Source organism: Myxocyprinus asiaticus, chromosome 6, assembly GCF_019703515.2.
Source record: "Myxocyprinus asiaticus isolate MX2 ecotype Aquarium Trade chromosome 6, UBuf_Myxa_2, whole genome shotgun sequence".
NCBI lineage: Eukaryota > Metazoa > Chordata > Actinopteri > Cypriniformes > Catostomidae > Myxocyprinus > Myxocyprinus asiaticus.
In genome coordinates this window covers 37077385-37096878 of record NC_059349.1, presented here as the reverse complement: position 1 = coordinate 37096878, position 19494 = coordinate 37077385, and the positions used below count along the sequence as shown (strand labels likewise).

At 37.5% G+C, this 19494-nt stretch overlaps 1 protein-coding gene across 1 annotated transcript in view; it reads right to left on the bottom strand.

Annotated features, from left to right (window-relative positions):
* LOC127442210 (ras GTPase-activating protein nGAP-like) overlaps positions 1-18849 on the bottom strand; it is a 111813-nt gene extending 92964 nt beyond the window's left edge. The window contains exon 1 of the mRNA XM_051700065.1: positions 18004-18849. Coding sequence (XP_051556025.1) covers positions 18004-18133 — 130 coding nt within the window. The 5' untranslated portion in view covers positions 18134-18849. The remainder of the gene's footprint in view (positions 1-18003) is intronic.
* Between the last annotated feature and the right edge of the window lie 645 nt (positions 18850-19494).

The window sequence follows — 19494 nt, the reverse complement described above, 5'->3', positions numbered from 1 at the left end:
ACAAATGTGTTAAAATTAATGCAATTAATCATGTCCCCGGACCGTATTAAGGAATTTTCCTTCTATCTGAGCAATTCAAGCTTAATTTAATTAATTTAATTTTAATTAATTTAAATTGCTTGAAGTACCTCCTGTTTTCTCCAGGGGGCAGTAAGTGAAACTTGCTGTATAGGCAACGCACAGCTCATACAGAGAACAAATCACACTCACCGACCACAGACAGCACAAGATGAGAACACATTCTTGCTTTCAAACACCGCTTTATGAAGAGCAAAATCCAAACGCAGGGGTCTCAAGATGTGTTTTTCTAAGTTTCAAACAACGTTTAACTTGACACAGCAACCTAAATACGGTATGTTTATGACACGATGCAACCAAGATGCTCCAAAAGCGTCCGTCTGATTCCTTAAACAAGCCCTTATAATAAATCTTGGACTGACTGACACATTCAATTGCAAAATGGATTGCTGTGCACTGTAGGCCAATGATAGGCTTATGTTCAGTATTATGGAAATATATAATATATTGCATTCTAAAGCAAATTTTTGTATTGTCTTTTTTAATGCTTTACTCATGTGCAACAATAATATAATGCATTTTAATTATCTGTTTTATATATATATTTTTAGAATATATATATTTTATTTATAATTATTAAATCAGCAAACCATGTAATTAATTTGATAAAAAAATGTTAGTTGATTGACAGCCCTAATTCTAATACAGTATAGTGAAAATTTAGCAATTGTCAAGTGGAGAACTGAACAGATGTGGCTACCAAACAATTTCACAACATATGCCTGCTTTTAAACTGCATTTATCCGGGTGATAGAGGTCATCCATAAAAGTCCTGTATGGACGTTTTATTCGCTCGGGAGTATTTAACACAGGTTCGAAAGAGCGTGGAGAGAAACAAAGCCATGTTTTGTTCACACTCCATCCGCAGATCATGGATTGAACTTCTGTTATTATACTATCGGCTGACTATAAGCCAGAGAAGCAATTTCCTGCCTGAATGGAAGTTCTGACGCCATGCGAGAGTCCAGGCTGGACAGCAGCAATTAGCACCCTGTTACAGCTATCAAACAAGCCTGGTGCCTTGAGGCAAAGCATGAAAGCAATCATTAAACACCAGTATCCACTGCTGTGAGCGTGAGTTTCAGATAAACGGCATTATCTATTTCTGCAATCTGACAGAAAATAAAGAGTAACGGTCACATCTCCTTTGAATGCATCAGAGTAATTAGTATACTAAACAAATAAGGTTCGATATGTAGGCTATTAGGATTGCTTAAAAGAAGTGCTAATGCAGGACTGATAACATTGGTTGGTTTGACATCAGACCAAGCATTTTAGACAGCAAGATAGCAATTATTTAGTGACGATTGAAGAAGACTGTAATTGTAGCCGCACTGTTATTCCAGACAAAATTTAAAAGGTGGTGCTACAGTGAATAAGGTCCACAGGGCAATTGACAGTTCCAACAATTGGCCTGAAACTCTCCCACAGTCAATTTAATGGGGTCATTCTTACTGTTGAACCCTATATTCTTGTGTCATGGTTCAGTTTTATTTTCAGTTTCCTTTTTCTACTCCCTTTTTCCATCTCTCTCTCTCTCTCTCTCTCTCTCTCTCTCTCCTCAACCCCTCACCCATTAACAATTTAAAAAAGTCCCTATCCACCCCCTAACCAACTCATGTAGTAAAGGGGAACACATTGTTTACACTTATGACCACAGGAAGCAATGACACAAGGCCTCAAGGTACACCTACCACCACTTTGTCAGTCTTTTATTTTTAGCTCATAGTATTCAGTGCATGAGGAAACCAGGAGGGACAGGGGCATGCTTGCACACACCCCTCCAATAAATAGCACTACCTGAGAATTAGACCCTAAAAATCTGTCAGAAAGTATCAGGAGGGGGACAAAGAGGACAAAAGGCCACATCAAAAAAGCAAGGACACCCACAGTGCATGAAAGTTATACTAGCGGTTAGAGTGCACCCTAACCTTTCAAGGTCACTGGTAAAATCTGTATAATGAATCTAAGGGCTGGCATGCAGAGAACAAGGACTTGGGTGATCTTTTCATGGCAACGATGGGTTTACTGCAACATCTCAGCAGTAATGTAAACAGAGCACTCAAACATGGGCAAATTCTTCCATGCATATCTTTCTTTTGGCAAGAACAGACCCCCCCAGAAATAGAGGGGAGTGTATTTTTAACCCACACATAGGTATAGCTCTTGCTTTGGCTCTTAAGGAGAGGAAATCCTGCCTCCCGCAAACATCACCCCAGCACAGAGCCAACAAGAATGAAGGGAGGAGTGACTGCACAAACACTGTCCATCTCCTCCTCCATTCAAGCAGGCCTACATGGGCCTGGATGTCAAAACAGCCTGTAGTTTACACAATGTTATTTGCAAAAGATGAAATGTAAGAAAAAATGCTCCTGTTTGGCAAACTCTTGGACAAATTTCCCAAACACAGAGACAGAGCAGCAAAAAAAATAAAAAAAATAAAACTTCATCTAATAAATACAACAGACAGGCCATGTTCAGTCTTGAGGTGAATATGAGATAAGTGTGTACATTTTTGTCCTGTCATCTCATCGGGAATCCGCGCGAATTTCGCATGATGGAAGTCCGGTGACGAAGAATTTCCCTACACGAATTTTGCGTGGGATTCAAGCTTGGTCAGCTTTGATGTGCAAATTCACAGCGTTGACCAATTGGAAGTTAATTGGTTTGCCAATGACGTCTGTGTGGGCAGTGCTTTGTACATAGCTAGACTGAATATTCACAATGGACAAGGATATCATTTTAGCGGTGAGTTTCAAAGTGCAGCAAAAATAGAGGCTTTGTGGCAAGTAGTTTTTGCAGGTTTCACACTCGCTTCACATCCATCCACGCCTTCTTTGCCTGTGGAATAAAGGAAAATGTGACCAAGCCCTTTTGGTAGATTGCAGTCCAGCCAAAAAGTGCTTTGTACCTCCTACAGTCAATGTCCTTTTCATTCAGCCAGACCAATAAACATTTTTTTTGCTCTTGGTGTGAATACCTCTTTACATTTGTCCAACTGATAGGACAACTGAGGACTCTTTTTTGAAATGGAACTGAGCTATTGTTTGTGCTATATCTCCGGTGGGCCAGTCAAGGTTGCACGGAAAAAGGTGGAACAAGAGCTCTCAAGAGCTTCACTTGCCTCACTGTACGTGCCTCCTCTGACTCTGTCCAGCTGAGCGGTTTTCTAAACCCATTCACTGAACAGCCCTGATAAGACAGTAACAGACAGAATGGAAACACAAGACTAAAGGTCTTGTGTAAAATAGATGAGATAGTCCTTGCAAAATCACAACACTGGAAAGACACATTTCATAGTGGTGCACAGACACAAAACAATGACTCACAATATACTAAAAAATGTATACAAATAGAAATCCTATGTCGCAAGCAGCTTGTATGAAAAATGTACACACCCTGTACTCATACAATCAAAGTCTTAATTGAGAATACATCTATTTATGTGAAGGCGCCACCACATCAATCAGTCTTATCTCAGATCAAATGATAAACATCTGAAACCTATCTCTTGCATTTACTGTAGTGCATTTTGAGTTGTGGTACTGTAGGTGTACATTAGCATTGGAAAAGCAAGGATCAGACTTTGAGGAGCCTGAAGCGCCTGACCCCATTTAGACGTTCTCCATCAAGAAATCAAAAGGGGCTTTCAGAGTTGCCAATAATCCTTAGGGTCTGCAAAGCTGCCAAGTGCCTTATACCATGCAACACACTCAAGCAAGCCTGATTTTCTCCTTAGGCAGTTTGTACAGTATTGCAAAGCAGTGAAGTGTGATCTGTGACTGGGATCAGTCATTTCAATTGTTTAACATCAGTCAGAGCAAACAGAGCAACGTGTGAGAACATTCATATTTTCAACATACACCGTAAAATTCGAAACACTTCATTTTAATTCAAAGATTAAGAGATTTCAAATGTGAGAGAAATCACCTGACTGTCGATAAAGGTGAGCTACCACCCACAAAACAGATAATGATTGTAATTTTTCACTATTGGTATGAAGGAATTTAGAGGATACCAGATCAAGAGAGAAAGAGTAACCAGATACATGATGTATGATTGGCACTTGGATGGTTTCTGAATGGAAACTGTGGGGTAAGCATATGAATCACACAAAAATAGTCATCAAATGTTGGGGTCATATTTAATATATATATATATGTATATTAAAAAAATTCACTCAGGTCTTTACTCCTGCCCATTTCTCCCACAAATTTGCCCGATTTCATCCTTGCTGAAGCACCCCCAGATCATCACCAATCATCCACCAAATTTCACAGTGGGTGCGAGACACGGTGGCTTGAAGGCCTCTCCAGGTCCCCGTCTAACCATTAACAACCAGGTGGAGGATCGGTGATGATCTGGGGGTGCTTCAGCAAGGCTGAAATCTGGCAGATCATCTTTGTGAAGGACGCATGAATCAAGCCACGTACAAGGTTATCCTTGAATAAAACTTGCTTCCTTCTGCTCTGACAATGTTCCCCAACTCTGAAGATTGGTTTTTCCAGTAGGACAATGCTTCATGCCACACAGCTAGGTCAATCAAGGTGTGGATGGATGACCACCGGTTCAAGACCCTGTCATGGCCAGCCCATCCTCCAGACCTGAAACCCATTGAAAACCTCTGGAATGTGATCAAGAGGAAGATGGATGGTCACCATCAAACAAAGCCGAGCTGCTTGAATTTTTGTGCCAGGAGTGGCATAAAGTCACCCAACAGCAATGTGAAAGACTGGTAGAAAGCATGCCAAGACCACTGAAAGCTGTGATTGAAAGCTTAAGGTAATACATTAGTATTGTGTTGTTTAAAAATGAATATGAACTTGTTTTCTTTGCATTATTTGAGGTCTGAAAACACTGCATCTTTTTTGTTATTTTGACTAGTTGTCATTTTCTACAAATAAATGCCCTAAATGACAATATATTTATTTGGAATTTGGGAGAAATGTTGTCAGTACTTTATAGAATAAAACAAAAATTTTAATTTTACTCAAACACATCCCTATAAACAGTATATCCAGAGAAACTGATAATTTTGCAGTGGTCTCTTAATTTTTTTCCAGAGCTGTACATACATACATACATATATTTATTAGGGGTGTAAATCGGATGTTTCATGTGATTGAACGGTACTGACTGGCATTTTCAAGGCTTTGGATCTCTTTTTATATCCTTTTCCATCTTTATATAGTTCCATTACCTTGTTGCGCAGGTCTTTTGACAAAGCTGTTCTGCTCCCCATGGCTCAGTATCTAGCCTGCTCAGTGCATCCACGTGAGAGCTAACAAACTCATTGACTATTTATACACTGACACTAACTGCAATTTAAAAAGCACCAGGTGTGGGAAATGAACCTTTAATTGCCATTTAAACCTGTGTGTCACCTTGTGTGTCTGTAACAAGGCCAAACATTCAAGGGTATGTAAACTTTTGCTCAGGGCCATTTGGGTGATTTCTGTTATCATTATGATTTAAAAAGGAGCCAAACAACTATGTGATAATAAATGGCTTCATATGATCACTATCCTTAAATAAAAGACAGGTTTTTTTTGCATGATCAGTTATATTTTCAAAATCAATGCCAAAATGTCACAATTTCTGCCAGGGTATGCAAACTTTTGAGCACAACTGTATGTAAAATCATTCCTATCGTTCCTTGCATAAAAAATTTGTCCCATTTTTTAGTAGTAATAGACCAATATATTAGCTAATCCTTAACCATTTTGAAATAATCTGCATTGAAATATAAAAATATATTTGTTTCATTTCAGTGTAGACCTTTATCATCAGTATGTGTTGATCTCAAACTAAATCTCCATCACTTTAATTAAATTGTATTGGCCTATGTCGCAAAATATATTGACATCACATCAGCCATTGACCACCTCGTTCTCTAGTTATCTGTATCATTGTGTCCAGATAGGATTATTTGTGCTGTATTTCATTAAAAAGCTACATTACATTTTTCTCATTAATGATAATTTGTTAGGAAAATTGTCAAGAAAATAAGCTTCGTGATAAAATCTTTTTATTGAGTGTTTCACCACAATGCAACCATTGCCATCAAGCCAACAACAAAACAGAAGCTACACCTACCAACCACCCATCTTCCAGCATACACATGGACACACATGGCTGATATTTGCCAAACAAAAGCATGCTCTGCTTATGGGTGGGGTTTTGTTTTGCATTGTGATGTCATTCAGTCCCTCATGCTCTCTCAAACAAATCTAAACTCTGGGTAGGCAGCAGCTCCAAATTAATAAAGTATCTGCACTTTCTTTTTGAAAGTAGGGATGCCGTGATTATACAGTTTCACTATTACCTGCGATGAAAAATGTCACGGTTAATTTAACAGCATGAATTTAGAATCCACGGTTAAAACCGTGAAATGCTTTATTTAGACGTGGCAACATAATATTCATAATGTATAAATATATAATATAAAAGAGATACAATTTTGTAAACCTAAATGTGAAAACTCTTGTGCCTGTATGGGTACTGGAGCTGTTGCTATGGATAAAGACGGTGGCCGCGTGGTGCCGTGGACTGAACTTTCAATACACGTGAAACTGGGGCTTAAACACACAAAATACAAAATATAATTAGATCTACCAGACTCATATCCACCAAAAAAGCGACTTAAATCGGCTGTTAGGGAGCATTGACTAACTGAATATGACGGATGTAAATTATGCAGACAGAAGTCATAGAAAAATGTTCAAAAGCAGTGTCGTGCCCTAGATTGGAGCATCTGTTATTATATACCTCCTATTTATTTTTGTGTAAGTTATCTTATTGTAGGGCTGCCCTTAGCATCCACATATCCCACAGAAATATGTCCACAAAGATGTTCAGTTGTTATATGTTATGCATTTTGTTTGCATCAGTGCTATTGTATAAGACAAATTGCAAATAATCGTAAAACCGGTTAACCGCGATTTTTCTCAGACGGTAATGTCACTGTCAAAAACTCACACCGTGGCATCCCTATTTGAAAGTGACGTCAAATTAAGTAATGCGAGACCTCAAATAAAAATCAATTTGGTTCAATAATTATTTACATTAAAGCATGAAACACATTTTTGAAACTCAAGGTCGCTTGAGAACTAATGAGAGAGAGAGAAAAAAAGAGAAAACTAAGATAGTACATAAGACCACCAAACAATACAAAAGAACAAGTACATAAACAGCACAGAACCCGCTTTGGCCATGCTCTAAATGACACAGAATACACTAAATGAATGTAAAGGTGCTGCTGAGGGCAAAAACTGAATGCTGAGGTCTCTGGTTCTGCCTAAGCAGATCAAATAACCTTGGTGTCACATGAGTCTCTGCCAGTAACATGAGATTGTGGAAGTCTGGGTGCAGCCTGGCTTTTATTCTCTGGTTTTATTCAGGCATCATTGCTCAGAGTGGTCATGGTGAATCAGAGCAGGCAGGAGGAAAAATATCACCAGTCTTTTTACGATGAGGAAGTGCTACTGTCCTGTTTTATTCAGAGCCCATATCATTATGGCTAGTAAATTCGAGGAGTTATTATAGCAGTGATAAATGTTAAACAAAAGAAACTGAAGGTTTATCTTTAATCTCATCTCCTCGTCTTTTTCGGGTTCTTTTGATATCTTCATCCCTTTGGATTTCTTGATCTCTATTGCTCGCTTTCTTCTTCATATCTGCCAACCTTGTGTTTCTGTATCAATGGCAGGTTTACCATACAGACCAGAGGAGGTATACATATCCCTTGACAACTTGGCTCCCAGATTATCCCAGATGAGCGGAAGGTTTCTAGATGCGTTTTTGCATTCAACCTGTTCACCCGTAATAATTCCTATCCATCAAGGCGTTGTGATAAAACACACAAGTTACATTAACCTGGGGCAAGAGAACATTTAATTAATGGAATACGCTGCTCTGAGGATACACTCCGACCTTGAGCAACTTCTAATGAATTATCACCATACGCAAAGCACACAGCTACACTGGATAAAACAAATTGAACAACATTATAACTGGATTGGCCTACTTACAGGCACAGATGAGTCTCATGGCATTGGTAACCTTTGAAATTTAGAAGAACCAAATCCCCAGTGCATTTGTAATGCATAGACATGAGCCGGTTAAAAAGAGCTTACTGTTCAGCCTTAGGGGTGTTATCACAATCAAACCAATTAAGCCAATCAATCCTGACAATCAACACAAGTGCTGGGGATGTAACACTCCTGTATCAGCCTTTAAAGAGCAGGCAGGAAGCGGATGCCACCGGTCTGCTGACACGCTCCAATCGATAGAATGTGAGTGGCATAAATTCCTCCGTAAGATCTGTTCCACGAAGAATTAATGTTCAGATGATAAAAACACAGCTGGAAGATGTAGGACATGAGCTGCAAATGCTGTAAGGGTGTTGAAAATGTCATGCCAAAGCCAGCCGTTTTAAAAGAAAGAAAAAGACTGTTGTGGCAAACTTTATTTTTTACATGTGAAGAATTATTGCTTAATTTTACGATGAGTAATGAAACCACTAGTCATTGGAAAGAAACCAAATTTGGAAAGACAAAGGAAGGCAATTGTAAATTAATCATGGTGTTAAAAATAAAGAAATAAAAATCAGCCAGTGAAACTTTCCAGGCAAAAATAACATAAAATAGCCAAAACAGTAAAATTGAATGAACATTTTAACAGAACCAGTTACTTTAACAGATCTATTCACTCAAGTCACAGGAAGACCCAGTTTATAATGTTTATAACAATGTTTAAATTGAAAAATTTTAATAATGCTATTTCAAACAAAGGCTAATTTTTGGTGTTGTTTTCGGTTTAGTCACTAAAATGAAATTTGAAAAGGCAAACAAAGGCAATTGTGCAAGAGTAACAGTATTAGGATTGGCAATGAAGAACTAGACACAGTCAAAGATTTTATAATTATATTATATTATATAGTCTGAAAAATGAACAGAAACAGTTCTTTAACAGATCTGTTACCTGAAGTCATAGGAAGAACTTTTGACTGTTCATTATCCCACAACAGTTACTTATCAAATAAAGTATTGTTTTGAAATTAAATTATTTTACTATGTAAGACGAAAGAAACTGCAGAGTGATAAATTAAACTAACATTAATATGTACGCTGCCTGGCCAAAAGAAGCTCACAATTTGGATTTAAATAAGCAGATACTTAAAAGCCTATGACTGGATCATTATTACAGTGATTAAAATGTTATAGCTGGCAACAATTCTTTTAACCTTATCTGATACAGTGTATAGCTTCTCATTTCTTAAACAACCATTTTGGAAAACATCATATCGTGGTCGTGGAAAAGATGTTACTGTGTTTCAGAAGGGGCAAATTATTAGCCTGCATCAAGCAAAGAAAACAACTACGGAGATTGCTGAAATCACTGGAATTTGGTATTTAAGTATTATTAAAACCTGGAAGGATAGTGGTAAACCATCAGCTTCGCAGAAGAAATGTGGTCAGAAAAAAAATCTTGAATAATCGTGATCGGAGATCTCTAAAACTCTTGAAGTCACATCGTAAATATCGACAATAGAACTCACGGCTACGTTTAATAGGGAAAGGAAGAACATTTCCACATGCACAATGCGACGAGAACTTACAGGATTGGAACTAAACAGCTGTGTGGCTACAAGAAAGCCAGTTGTTAGTGAGGCTAATAGGAAAAAACAACTTCATTTTGCTAGGGAGCATAAAGATTGGACTGTGGAGCTATGGAAAAAGGTCATGTGATCTGATGAATCCAGATTTACCACTTTTTTTTTTTTTTTTGGCAAGGCAGTATATAAAATCAGTAGCTTGGGACAACAGTCAGTCATTGTACAAAAATATCTGACCCCAGAATAATGTGATTGACCAATTAGAATCATATATTCCATAGAGCTGTGCAATACAATAAGATACTGAGGACATTAGAAAGTGCTTTGCCACCATGTTTTATAAAAAATTTTAAGGAGCAAAATGTTTATCCAAGAACGATCAGGAATGGGCCTGAAAACAGGAAAGGAGGCTTCCTGTGTTTTCAGGTAACGCCTGGAATCCCAGGACATTGTCTTCCAGCCACTTAGTCTCCATGAGTGAAAGGAAAGGGTGGAGAACTGACAGATATACCTGCCTACATCTCCTGGGAAACAAAAACCATCGCACTCAACTCACTCCTCACAGAACTTCAAAAACATCCACATTTAAGACTAAAGAATCAATTCAAAAAGGACTAATATTTTCCATTAAAAAAAAGATGATTGGCTCAGAACAATCAGCATGTTCTTCTGAATGATCTACTGAGACAAAGGCACCTTTGAACTAACCTTGTGAGAGGAAGCAAAGCAGGCGGTCTGGTTCAACTGAGTTAAGCATGTGAACCTCTTGTGACTACAGAGAATTCACTCAATTCAGTGGACTTTCTAATTAAGGGGCTTTTTCAAACTCAACATTGTACCAGTGCATTGCATCAAATCTGACTGCCTTGGATAGGCAGCATAGCAGTGCTCCTAACTACTCAGCATTTTTGTGACAGAAATCACAGTAATACTGTCAGTATCCCAGTCAGTTCCGCAAGAGGCAGTAGTGGAAGATAAGCTTCCCCATCTTCCCTGCTTTCACCAGACCTTTAATAGGCTTAGACACAAAAGTCTTTCTTTGAATTATGCTCCTTTTAATTGCATGAAGCGAGCAACCACAATCTGCATTAAACAGACCCTAATCCTTAAATATAGGGTTTAATAGAAAATCGGGGATTAATGGAGAGACAAGTCAAGGACACATCTAGTAATCTAAACGCAATTAAAACTGACTTTGTGATTGAATTTTGGAGTCTTATTAAACTGCTGCTCTGTTGACCCTGAAAACACAGGTTAGCAATCAGGAAACCATAGCTGCCATCTCATTCCACTCTCTAGATCCCCATGATGTGAATCAGTACTGTGTGAAGTGAACATTAATTCAGGACTAGCAAGGGCCTTGATACTTTCGTGTTCCACAAAGAAAGTCAGTCATACAGGATTGGAAAAATAGGAGGTTGAGTAAATGATGACAGAATTTATGATTTTGCGAGAACTATCAGGTCAACAGCAGATAGAGAAACACTCCATGATTTATCCCTAACTTGCTAAAACTAGTAGCTCTGCTTTGCCATAAAAAAGGACCATGGGAAAAGATTTGCCAAACAAACTCATTAATAGGCACACTGGCATTGAATCAATTTCTCTAAACAAATACATTAAGGGAAGCGAGTGGGAGAGAAGCCGGACAGCATCCTTATTGAGTTATTTCAGCTCTGGAATGCCGTGATGAACAAACTGGTGCCGGTTGCTCTGGAATTTTGGAATCCAGTCCACTGAGGTCATTCTCGGAATGGTCTGCTTACATCATAGTCCCGGCCCTGTCTGCTGACAGCTACAACGAACGACTGAGTGGCGCACAGTGGGCGGTGTGGGGGTGTGGCGGGGCAGACATCCTGTGCAGCAGGGCCTAGAGCAGCCCGCCACTGTCACAATCCCACCATTCACTCCTTCCCATCCCCACTCGCTCTCAGTTTCCTCTACAAGTTTAAACACATCTAAAGGCCTTTACACACCAGAGCAGAAGCGATAACGCAAAACGATTTGCGGACAAATGCCCCATTCACATTAAAAGCAAGGGGAATGATCGCAGTTAACACATTCACGCCTTTACAACAGGCGGTGCTAATCAACAAGCAATTTTACCCAGCTACGGTAGGTGGCACAAAGCCCCTTTTGGCTTGTCTGCCCCTCACCCATCATGGATGAGAAGTACTTGACAAATTTTGGAATCGCAATACCTAACAAGCGAGTTCTCGAAAGAGTAGATTGAAAATGCTGAAAATAGATTTCTCTACAAGCTTGTGAGTTTGTTGTTGATTTGCTCATCAAGACACTTCAGAAACTATTTAAGTTCACCTGCTGGACAAGTTGAACTGGCAGTATTCAAATCAAATCAAATCACTTTTATTGTCACACAACCATATACAGAAGTGCAATGTGTGACATTCTTGGGTGCAGTTCCGAGCAACATAGTAGTCGTGACAGTGATGGGACAAATACCAATTTACAATAAACATCAGATTTACAACACAATTTAAAATCTAATATACACATAATTACACATAACACAATATACAAATAATAACATACAATGTACAGTATACAATACACATATAGAATACACATTATACAATTAAAAAAAGTATATAGAGTATATATAAAATGTACAGTATTATCATGTAGACACAGTTTAAGGGGTGATTAGAAAGAATCAAGTGTAAAAAAAAAAAAACAATATTAATGGTTAAAACATGTTATCAATTGAAATACTGATTATATGCCATGCATACTGTATGTATTTGTGCTATGTACATTTGTTTAAAATCAATGCGTAATGCATACACTGATGGATGTTAAAACAAATGTTGTCAATTGGAACAATACTGATTGTATCTTATTGCCATTTAAATCTACTTGTGTTATACATTTGCTCAAAAACCTGCATGTTACGAATTAAACGAGATGACATCTAAACGCTCCAAGTGTCTGTATAATGCAAGCAATAAAACACAAATTCCAACCAACAAAACCCATCTTTAGTCTGACCCTTTTTTAGATACTTTAATACTGCCAATGACAGAACAGCTGTTAACGACTTAACGATAGCACAGCAATAATGATGACATAATTTAGTGGAGAATCCACCACGTATTTGGTTTACAAAGGCACTTTGATTACAAAGATTATATATATATATATATATATATATATATATATATATATATATATATATATATATATATATATATATATATATATATACACACACACATATATATATATACATACACACACAACTAACTGTAACTGCAGCAGCTCCTAACACAAAGCTCTTTTATTAGTCAGGGCATTTCATCGCTGGGATAAGGAAAAAAACTGACACACTCACCATAAAAAAAAATAAAAAAAAACATTTGCTTTGTCGGCGTGCAGATGTTTGCTCCAGTGTAAATGGCTTCTTAGGAATCCATTCTTTCTATTCAAAATGTTATTCGTGGTGAGAAATTGCATCGAAAATTCACATTTGGTGTACAAAGGCTTGAAGCAATGACATCATAAACATTCAAAGGCAATAACTTTCATCCAGCAGAACATTCTCATTCTTTTCCATGACAATACAAGGGCCACAATGTAAGATCAAGGGTTTGTAGGTGAAAGTTTTCAACCATGCAGCAGGACCAAACAGAAGCCAAATCTGACAGTTCTATTTATTAACTCATCAACCCTGAGCCTTGTGCAACACCACCAGCACCTCATGCAACTATAAATGACAGTCTGGGAGGAAGTATAGTCATATATTTCCAAAGTTTCAATTATGTAACCCCAACAACAAACCCATATAGTACCATATAGGCTGGCTGATCAAATGGAAAGCACCATTTTAAGCACATAAACACAGTTTACTAAAGTTGCTGAAGCCACACATCATTTTGTGGTGCTTCTATGACACTTTCGGTTCATGTGTCGACTTGCGTGCTCTTCAGAACTCGTACCCTGGTCCTTTGCGCAATGCTCCATCAGTTGAGCAACAGACCCATTTAACTTACTTGAGTAAAGGATTTATGTTCAATAAAACAGACTGTTCTGCATCCGCTTTCTCTGCCTCCACTTTTTCTGTCATTTTAGCATAGGAGAACCCCAGAAAAACACTTGGTGACAAAATTACTATAGATAACAATGAGCATTTGTGATGATATTATAAGTGATGGTATGACGATGTTATATGTGATGAGTGTGATTGCTGATGAATGCATTCAGATCAGAGCATGACGTCTTATCAGTTCTTTAGTAAAAGAAGCTCATTGGTTACTTGACAAGACCCCAAGTATCCTCCCCAGTGACTAAAAGATTTTATCTCTTTTGTTTGATCTGGTTTCCAAGTTGTAGGAGCCATTGACTATGTTTACATGGACACCAGAAAGTGACTTATTGCGACAAAGCAGCATTCCAGTTTACATGCACTGTATAAGCAGTGTACTCTTTACTCCCATATACATGTGGCTCAGTCAGTAAGCAGCTTTCTCCACAGCAACATAATTTCCCCTTGATACTTGTGTAAATAACAAACATGGCATTCGAGGAAGACTTTGCTATTGTATTCTTCATTGCTTCGCTTTATTTCCAGATATTCCAGAGTAGTTGCTGTTTTTGTTCCTTAATTTTGCATTGCGATTTGTAGCAGAATTGCGCTGCAATAGTGGGGTTTCCCTCTTATGTACAACTCCAGGATTCCCCCAATGTACAAGCGCATAAACACAAACCCGCTTTCTCTTAATCCCTTAAGCAGAATAAGGAAATCGGCATTATTGTTTACATGACATTTCAGAATGCCGCTTTCTGCAAATAGGAATAAACAGTTTTTTTAAGTGAATGTATACATGGTCATTAACTCAGCAGGGAATCTTGTCGGTCAAGGGATTAACGACACTAATGCCTCACTCCTACTAGCTGGCGTTTATGTAAATGAAGGTTACACCAGAAAAGCATTGGAAAAATCTGCTAGTGTGAAGCCGGCTTCAGGTGATTCCATGAAATCCTGTTGTTACTTAAGACATAAATGGCCCTTGAGTAAGCCTGTAGGAGGCTCTACCCTCAGAACATGAACTAAAATAGAACAGTCATTTTATTGGTTTCCCCAGATATAAAAACAAAGCTATAAATGGAAAACAACTTCCCAGAAAGAACACGACACTGAATGAATAATGCAAAAAAGAAAGCCCCTAGACTGCTAATAATTTTAAAACATCACCATGATTCACTTCCATTCATATCTGAGAAAGTGATGTTTAACATGACGGGCATGTAGATGTCATGGTCATTTAATGCTCAGGCCAGTCTTACTGTGAGAGGAGGGGAAGCGGTCTGACTGCTCATTGGCTTGACTGCATGACTCATTTCTGTCTCACCATTAGAGCACTAAGTCTGAGCTTACACCAGTGGGACAGAGTTAAATACAAATACCAAAAGAAACATCAAATTATGTCATAGGGTGTTGGACAGAACTTATACTTTAAGAGAATGTGTGAATTCTCTAACCATTACCACAAAGCATCTAGATTTGAACTTTTTCCCAGCACAGGCCTATATAATAAGGAATTATCACATTGGTAGATGATTCCATCCAAAATGACTTACAGTATATTTAAACGATGCATCTTATCCATGGGAACTCAAAACTTGACCTCGCCGTTGTTAGCACCAAAATTTTAAAATTGGTTGATTCCCCTCAGAGTTAGCATGGATGGAAATTTAGATTAAGAGTCAGCGGCAGTATGTAGACAGAACTGGTTGTCCTGTCTTTTATGTGAAGTCCCTGGTTTCAACTTACATCCTTAAATATGAAGACAACAGACTGCCATGACAACAGCACCTGGCAACATGTCTATAGGTTCTATACAGCCTTATAGTAGATTCACTGTGCCTTTATTTAACAACACACTCAAATGGCACTGGCAACAAAATCACTAGCCATGGCTTATTATTGCTCACTTTTTATGTCAGAACAAAAATTGTCCATGAACAAGGACACACGTACAACCCTTACTAATGCACCACCTGAAGCCATGGTGCACCAAGGCTGCATTTTCATGTTTGTCAACAATGTGATAAAAACATTGCCTATTCCCCACTGCACCCTGTCTCCTATTACATTTACTCTACATGAACATTCCCAACCAGATCAACATCCAAACCCATTATGTGACCAGGATTTCCTATAGGGCCCTTCCCTTAACCACAACTCATAATACAAACATCTGAACATCATTTACTCGTGTCATTGTTTCTTTACAAACTATACTACAATCATACTAAAGGAATCAGTAGGCACAAAAGTATAGCTGAAACAATGAAAAGTCTCTCTGTACTAACAGGCACAATGTCTGTTTGTTTTTGTCCACTAAATAGTAACCTCTCCAAAATCCTTCTGTATGAAGAGTATAAAGACATTGGACCTGACTCAGTATCATTCGAAGTGTTGGGTCTAGAATGGGCCACATACCGGTAGAAAACAAACCATTAGGCCAACATGCTGCTTTGTTGAGGGCTTCAGTCCTCTCTGACAATGTCTCTGTAAATCTTTAACACAGAAGACACTGAATATGTGACAAAAAATATAATTCCCTAGGTTATTTGGTTATTTTATGAGTTTTAAATTTGTCTTCACCACTTGGATGGTATATCGAAGTGAACAGGTGATTCTCACAAAACCTGTCAAGAAATGTCCTGGTCATATTTAACTCCAATACAAAATAAATATTAAATTATATTTTGTATATAGAAAATGAAGCATACATTTAGGTCCATTAGATTTCTTGCATTGTGACATGCATTTTCAGGCCACTTAAGCACACTTTACCGTAATGCATCCAGAAACGTTACTTTTACTATTCCCATTGTTTTTAATGATGATTATGATTACCACAACAGTCATTTTTCACTGTATTAGAGAATTGGCGAAAATGACTGTACAAATGGAGTGCTACTATGATGCATAAACTCTACAATTGAAATAATATCTAAAAATTAAAAATTAGTAATCTAAGAATTACGGGGTAAAATGTGGGTAGGGTGCAACGGGGCTAAAAGCCCTCTGGGGTAAAAGGCACTTTTGATTTTATTTTCTCCCAAAACACTAAATAGCAACAAAAACTACTACAGTACTTTCCTGTTTGTCACTATACACAGCTAAATATTCCTGATCCATGAGGTAATTGCATGCAATGTCTACAGTTTAATTTTGAGGCAATTTAATATTTGATAATTTTTTAAATGTTGCAAATGTATGTAGCTAATGAGAATCCCTGAATTATAATATTTATTTTGAGACAAAATACTTATGTTTGATTTATTTAATTAAATCAAATGGGGTTTTTTTTTGTTTTTTTTTTTATAACTGTCCAAGAAGTTAAAGGATGGTATTCACTCCAGACACTTTGTGACCAGAAAAAAACTAATTTTCTTAAAGGGACAGATCAACCAAAAATGAAAATTCTCTCATCATTTACTCACTTTTATGCCATCCCATGTGTATAACTTTCTTCTGCTGAACACATAGATTTTTAGAAGAATATTTCAGCTCTGTTGGTCCTCACAATGCAAATTAATGGTGAAGAAAATGTTGAAGCTCCAAAAATCACATAGGCAGCATAAAAGTAATACATATGACTCCAGTGGTTAAGTCCATATCTTCAGAAGCGATGCAATCGCTTTGAGTGAGAAAAAAAAAATCAATATTTAAGTAATCTTATATTATAAATCCCCACTTTCACAATTTGAAAGTGAAAGCGGAGATTTATATTATATTATAATTATTATATTATAATTATAATTATAATTAAATTATAATTATAGTAAAAAAGACCTTAAATATTGATCTGTTTCTCACCCACACCTATCATATCGCTTCTGAAGACATGGATTTAACCACTGGAGTCATATGGATTACTTTTATGCTGCCTATGTGATTTTTTGGAGCTTCAAATGTCTGGTCACCATTAGCTTGCATTGTGAGGACCTACAGAGCTGAGATACTGTTCTAAAAATCTTCGTTTATGTTCTGCAGAAGAAAGAAAGTCATACACATCTGGGATGGCATGAGGGTGAGTAAATGATGAGAGAATTTTCATTTATTTATTTAGGTGAACTATCTCTTTAAGGTACCCTAACTTTGATTAAAATAATGTGATAAAAATAGGCTTCGTTTTCTATGTGCAAAATTGTATTTATTATTTGTTTCTTTTGGTTTTGAAGTAAAATATTACCAGAACATCTAACTGACAGGTTTCTCGAGAATCACCCAAACATGGCTAGAGAAACTGAATTGCGAGCCAGTGAATATCACTTACTGTACACCCGAACCCATCCTTGTTGTTGGCAAAACGAGTCCATCAAAATCCCATCGATCACAGGGTCAAAGGAAATCATGCCCCCCTGAACCGAGTCCACGTCGCCACCGGCCATTAAATCCGTTTCCATGCCCGATTTACCTCCACAGTAATGTCCAGATAAAGACGCCAGTCAGGCAGATTTCCACGTTGCTTTTGACGATGTTTTCCGTTCGCGTGTGCAGATTTACTGTTATTAAGTTTAAAACCACACGGCTAACAGTTGTAATGTACCCGAATTAACGATATCGACAGCAGTACGACAATGTACAAACTCTGCATTAGGAGTTTCCCATCCTTTCTTTGTTTTACAGTCAGAATAAAAGATAAACACGAGCGATCTTAACCTCTGTTTACATTGCTGGGCATTTAAGCAATATATTCGGCAATAAAAGTAATACCATAGTCGGGCATATAAAAAATAATAAACAAGTGTTTGGTAGAGTATTTCAACACACTTTAAAATCCTAAAAGTTCTTCTTATCAAAGTCACGAATTTACGAAATATGCGAAATGTTAGATCACACTTGTTCTCTTAAAATGAATCAGCAGCCAAAAGTTCAAACAGACGACCGGCAGCAGCACTTTAAGTTATATACGGACGGTTGTTGTCGCTTTGGCTTGCCTGTGTCCATGAGTCAGGTCGTGGCAACAGCAGTAATAATTGAATGAATCCAGACGTCTGCTTTACTATTCCTAAATCGACAGCATGAGTTTACTGCATTATCCTTGTGGCTATTTGGAAAATTATAACTAAAATAGCTGCAAGTATATGTTTATTGTTCTGTCTTCCACTTAAAGTGTGATTCGTTGTTTGGGACTCCCTCCCTTCCTCCCTATACTGCGGTGAGGACAGACAGCCCTTTTCACACTTCAAAATCCAGACCGCTTTTCCACTTCTATCACATGCCATTACCAGCCATGCGCTGGGATTCAGGGAAAACCAGAGGATGACAGAGAGAATCGATTAACGCACACGTATGTTTTAAACTACTTGTTTTAAACGGTCAGATTCACCTTTTATGCTGCTTTTACACATCAGGTTCCTCTCTCATAAAAGTTTAGGAATGCATAATATGTTTGTTGAACGCGAATGAAGACGAATTGAGACTTGGACACCATAGACGTAAACAGAGCGCGAGACAGATGTGGACCGATTATCGAGCCTCTGAGACGTTTATTGGTTAACTATGAGCAAAAATGATGACAGTTATTTCTTTAAAAAAAATAATAATAATAATTAAAAAAAATTTTTTTATATAATATAATATAATATATATATATATATATATATATATATATATATATATATATATATATATATATATATATATTAATAGGAATTGCATTTGGTCCTCGAAGAACATATTTTTATTGACATGAGCTTGTTGGGCTCATCATCAATTGCAAAAATACTATTTATTTGAAGGAAAAACACGAAAAGAAGCCTTT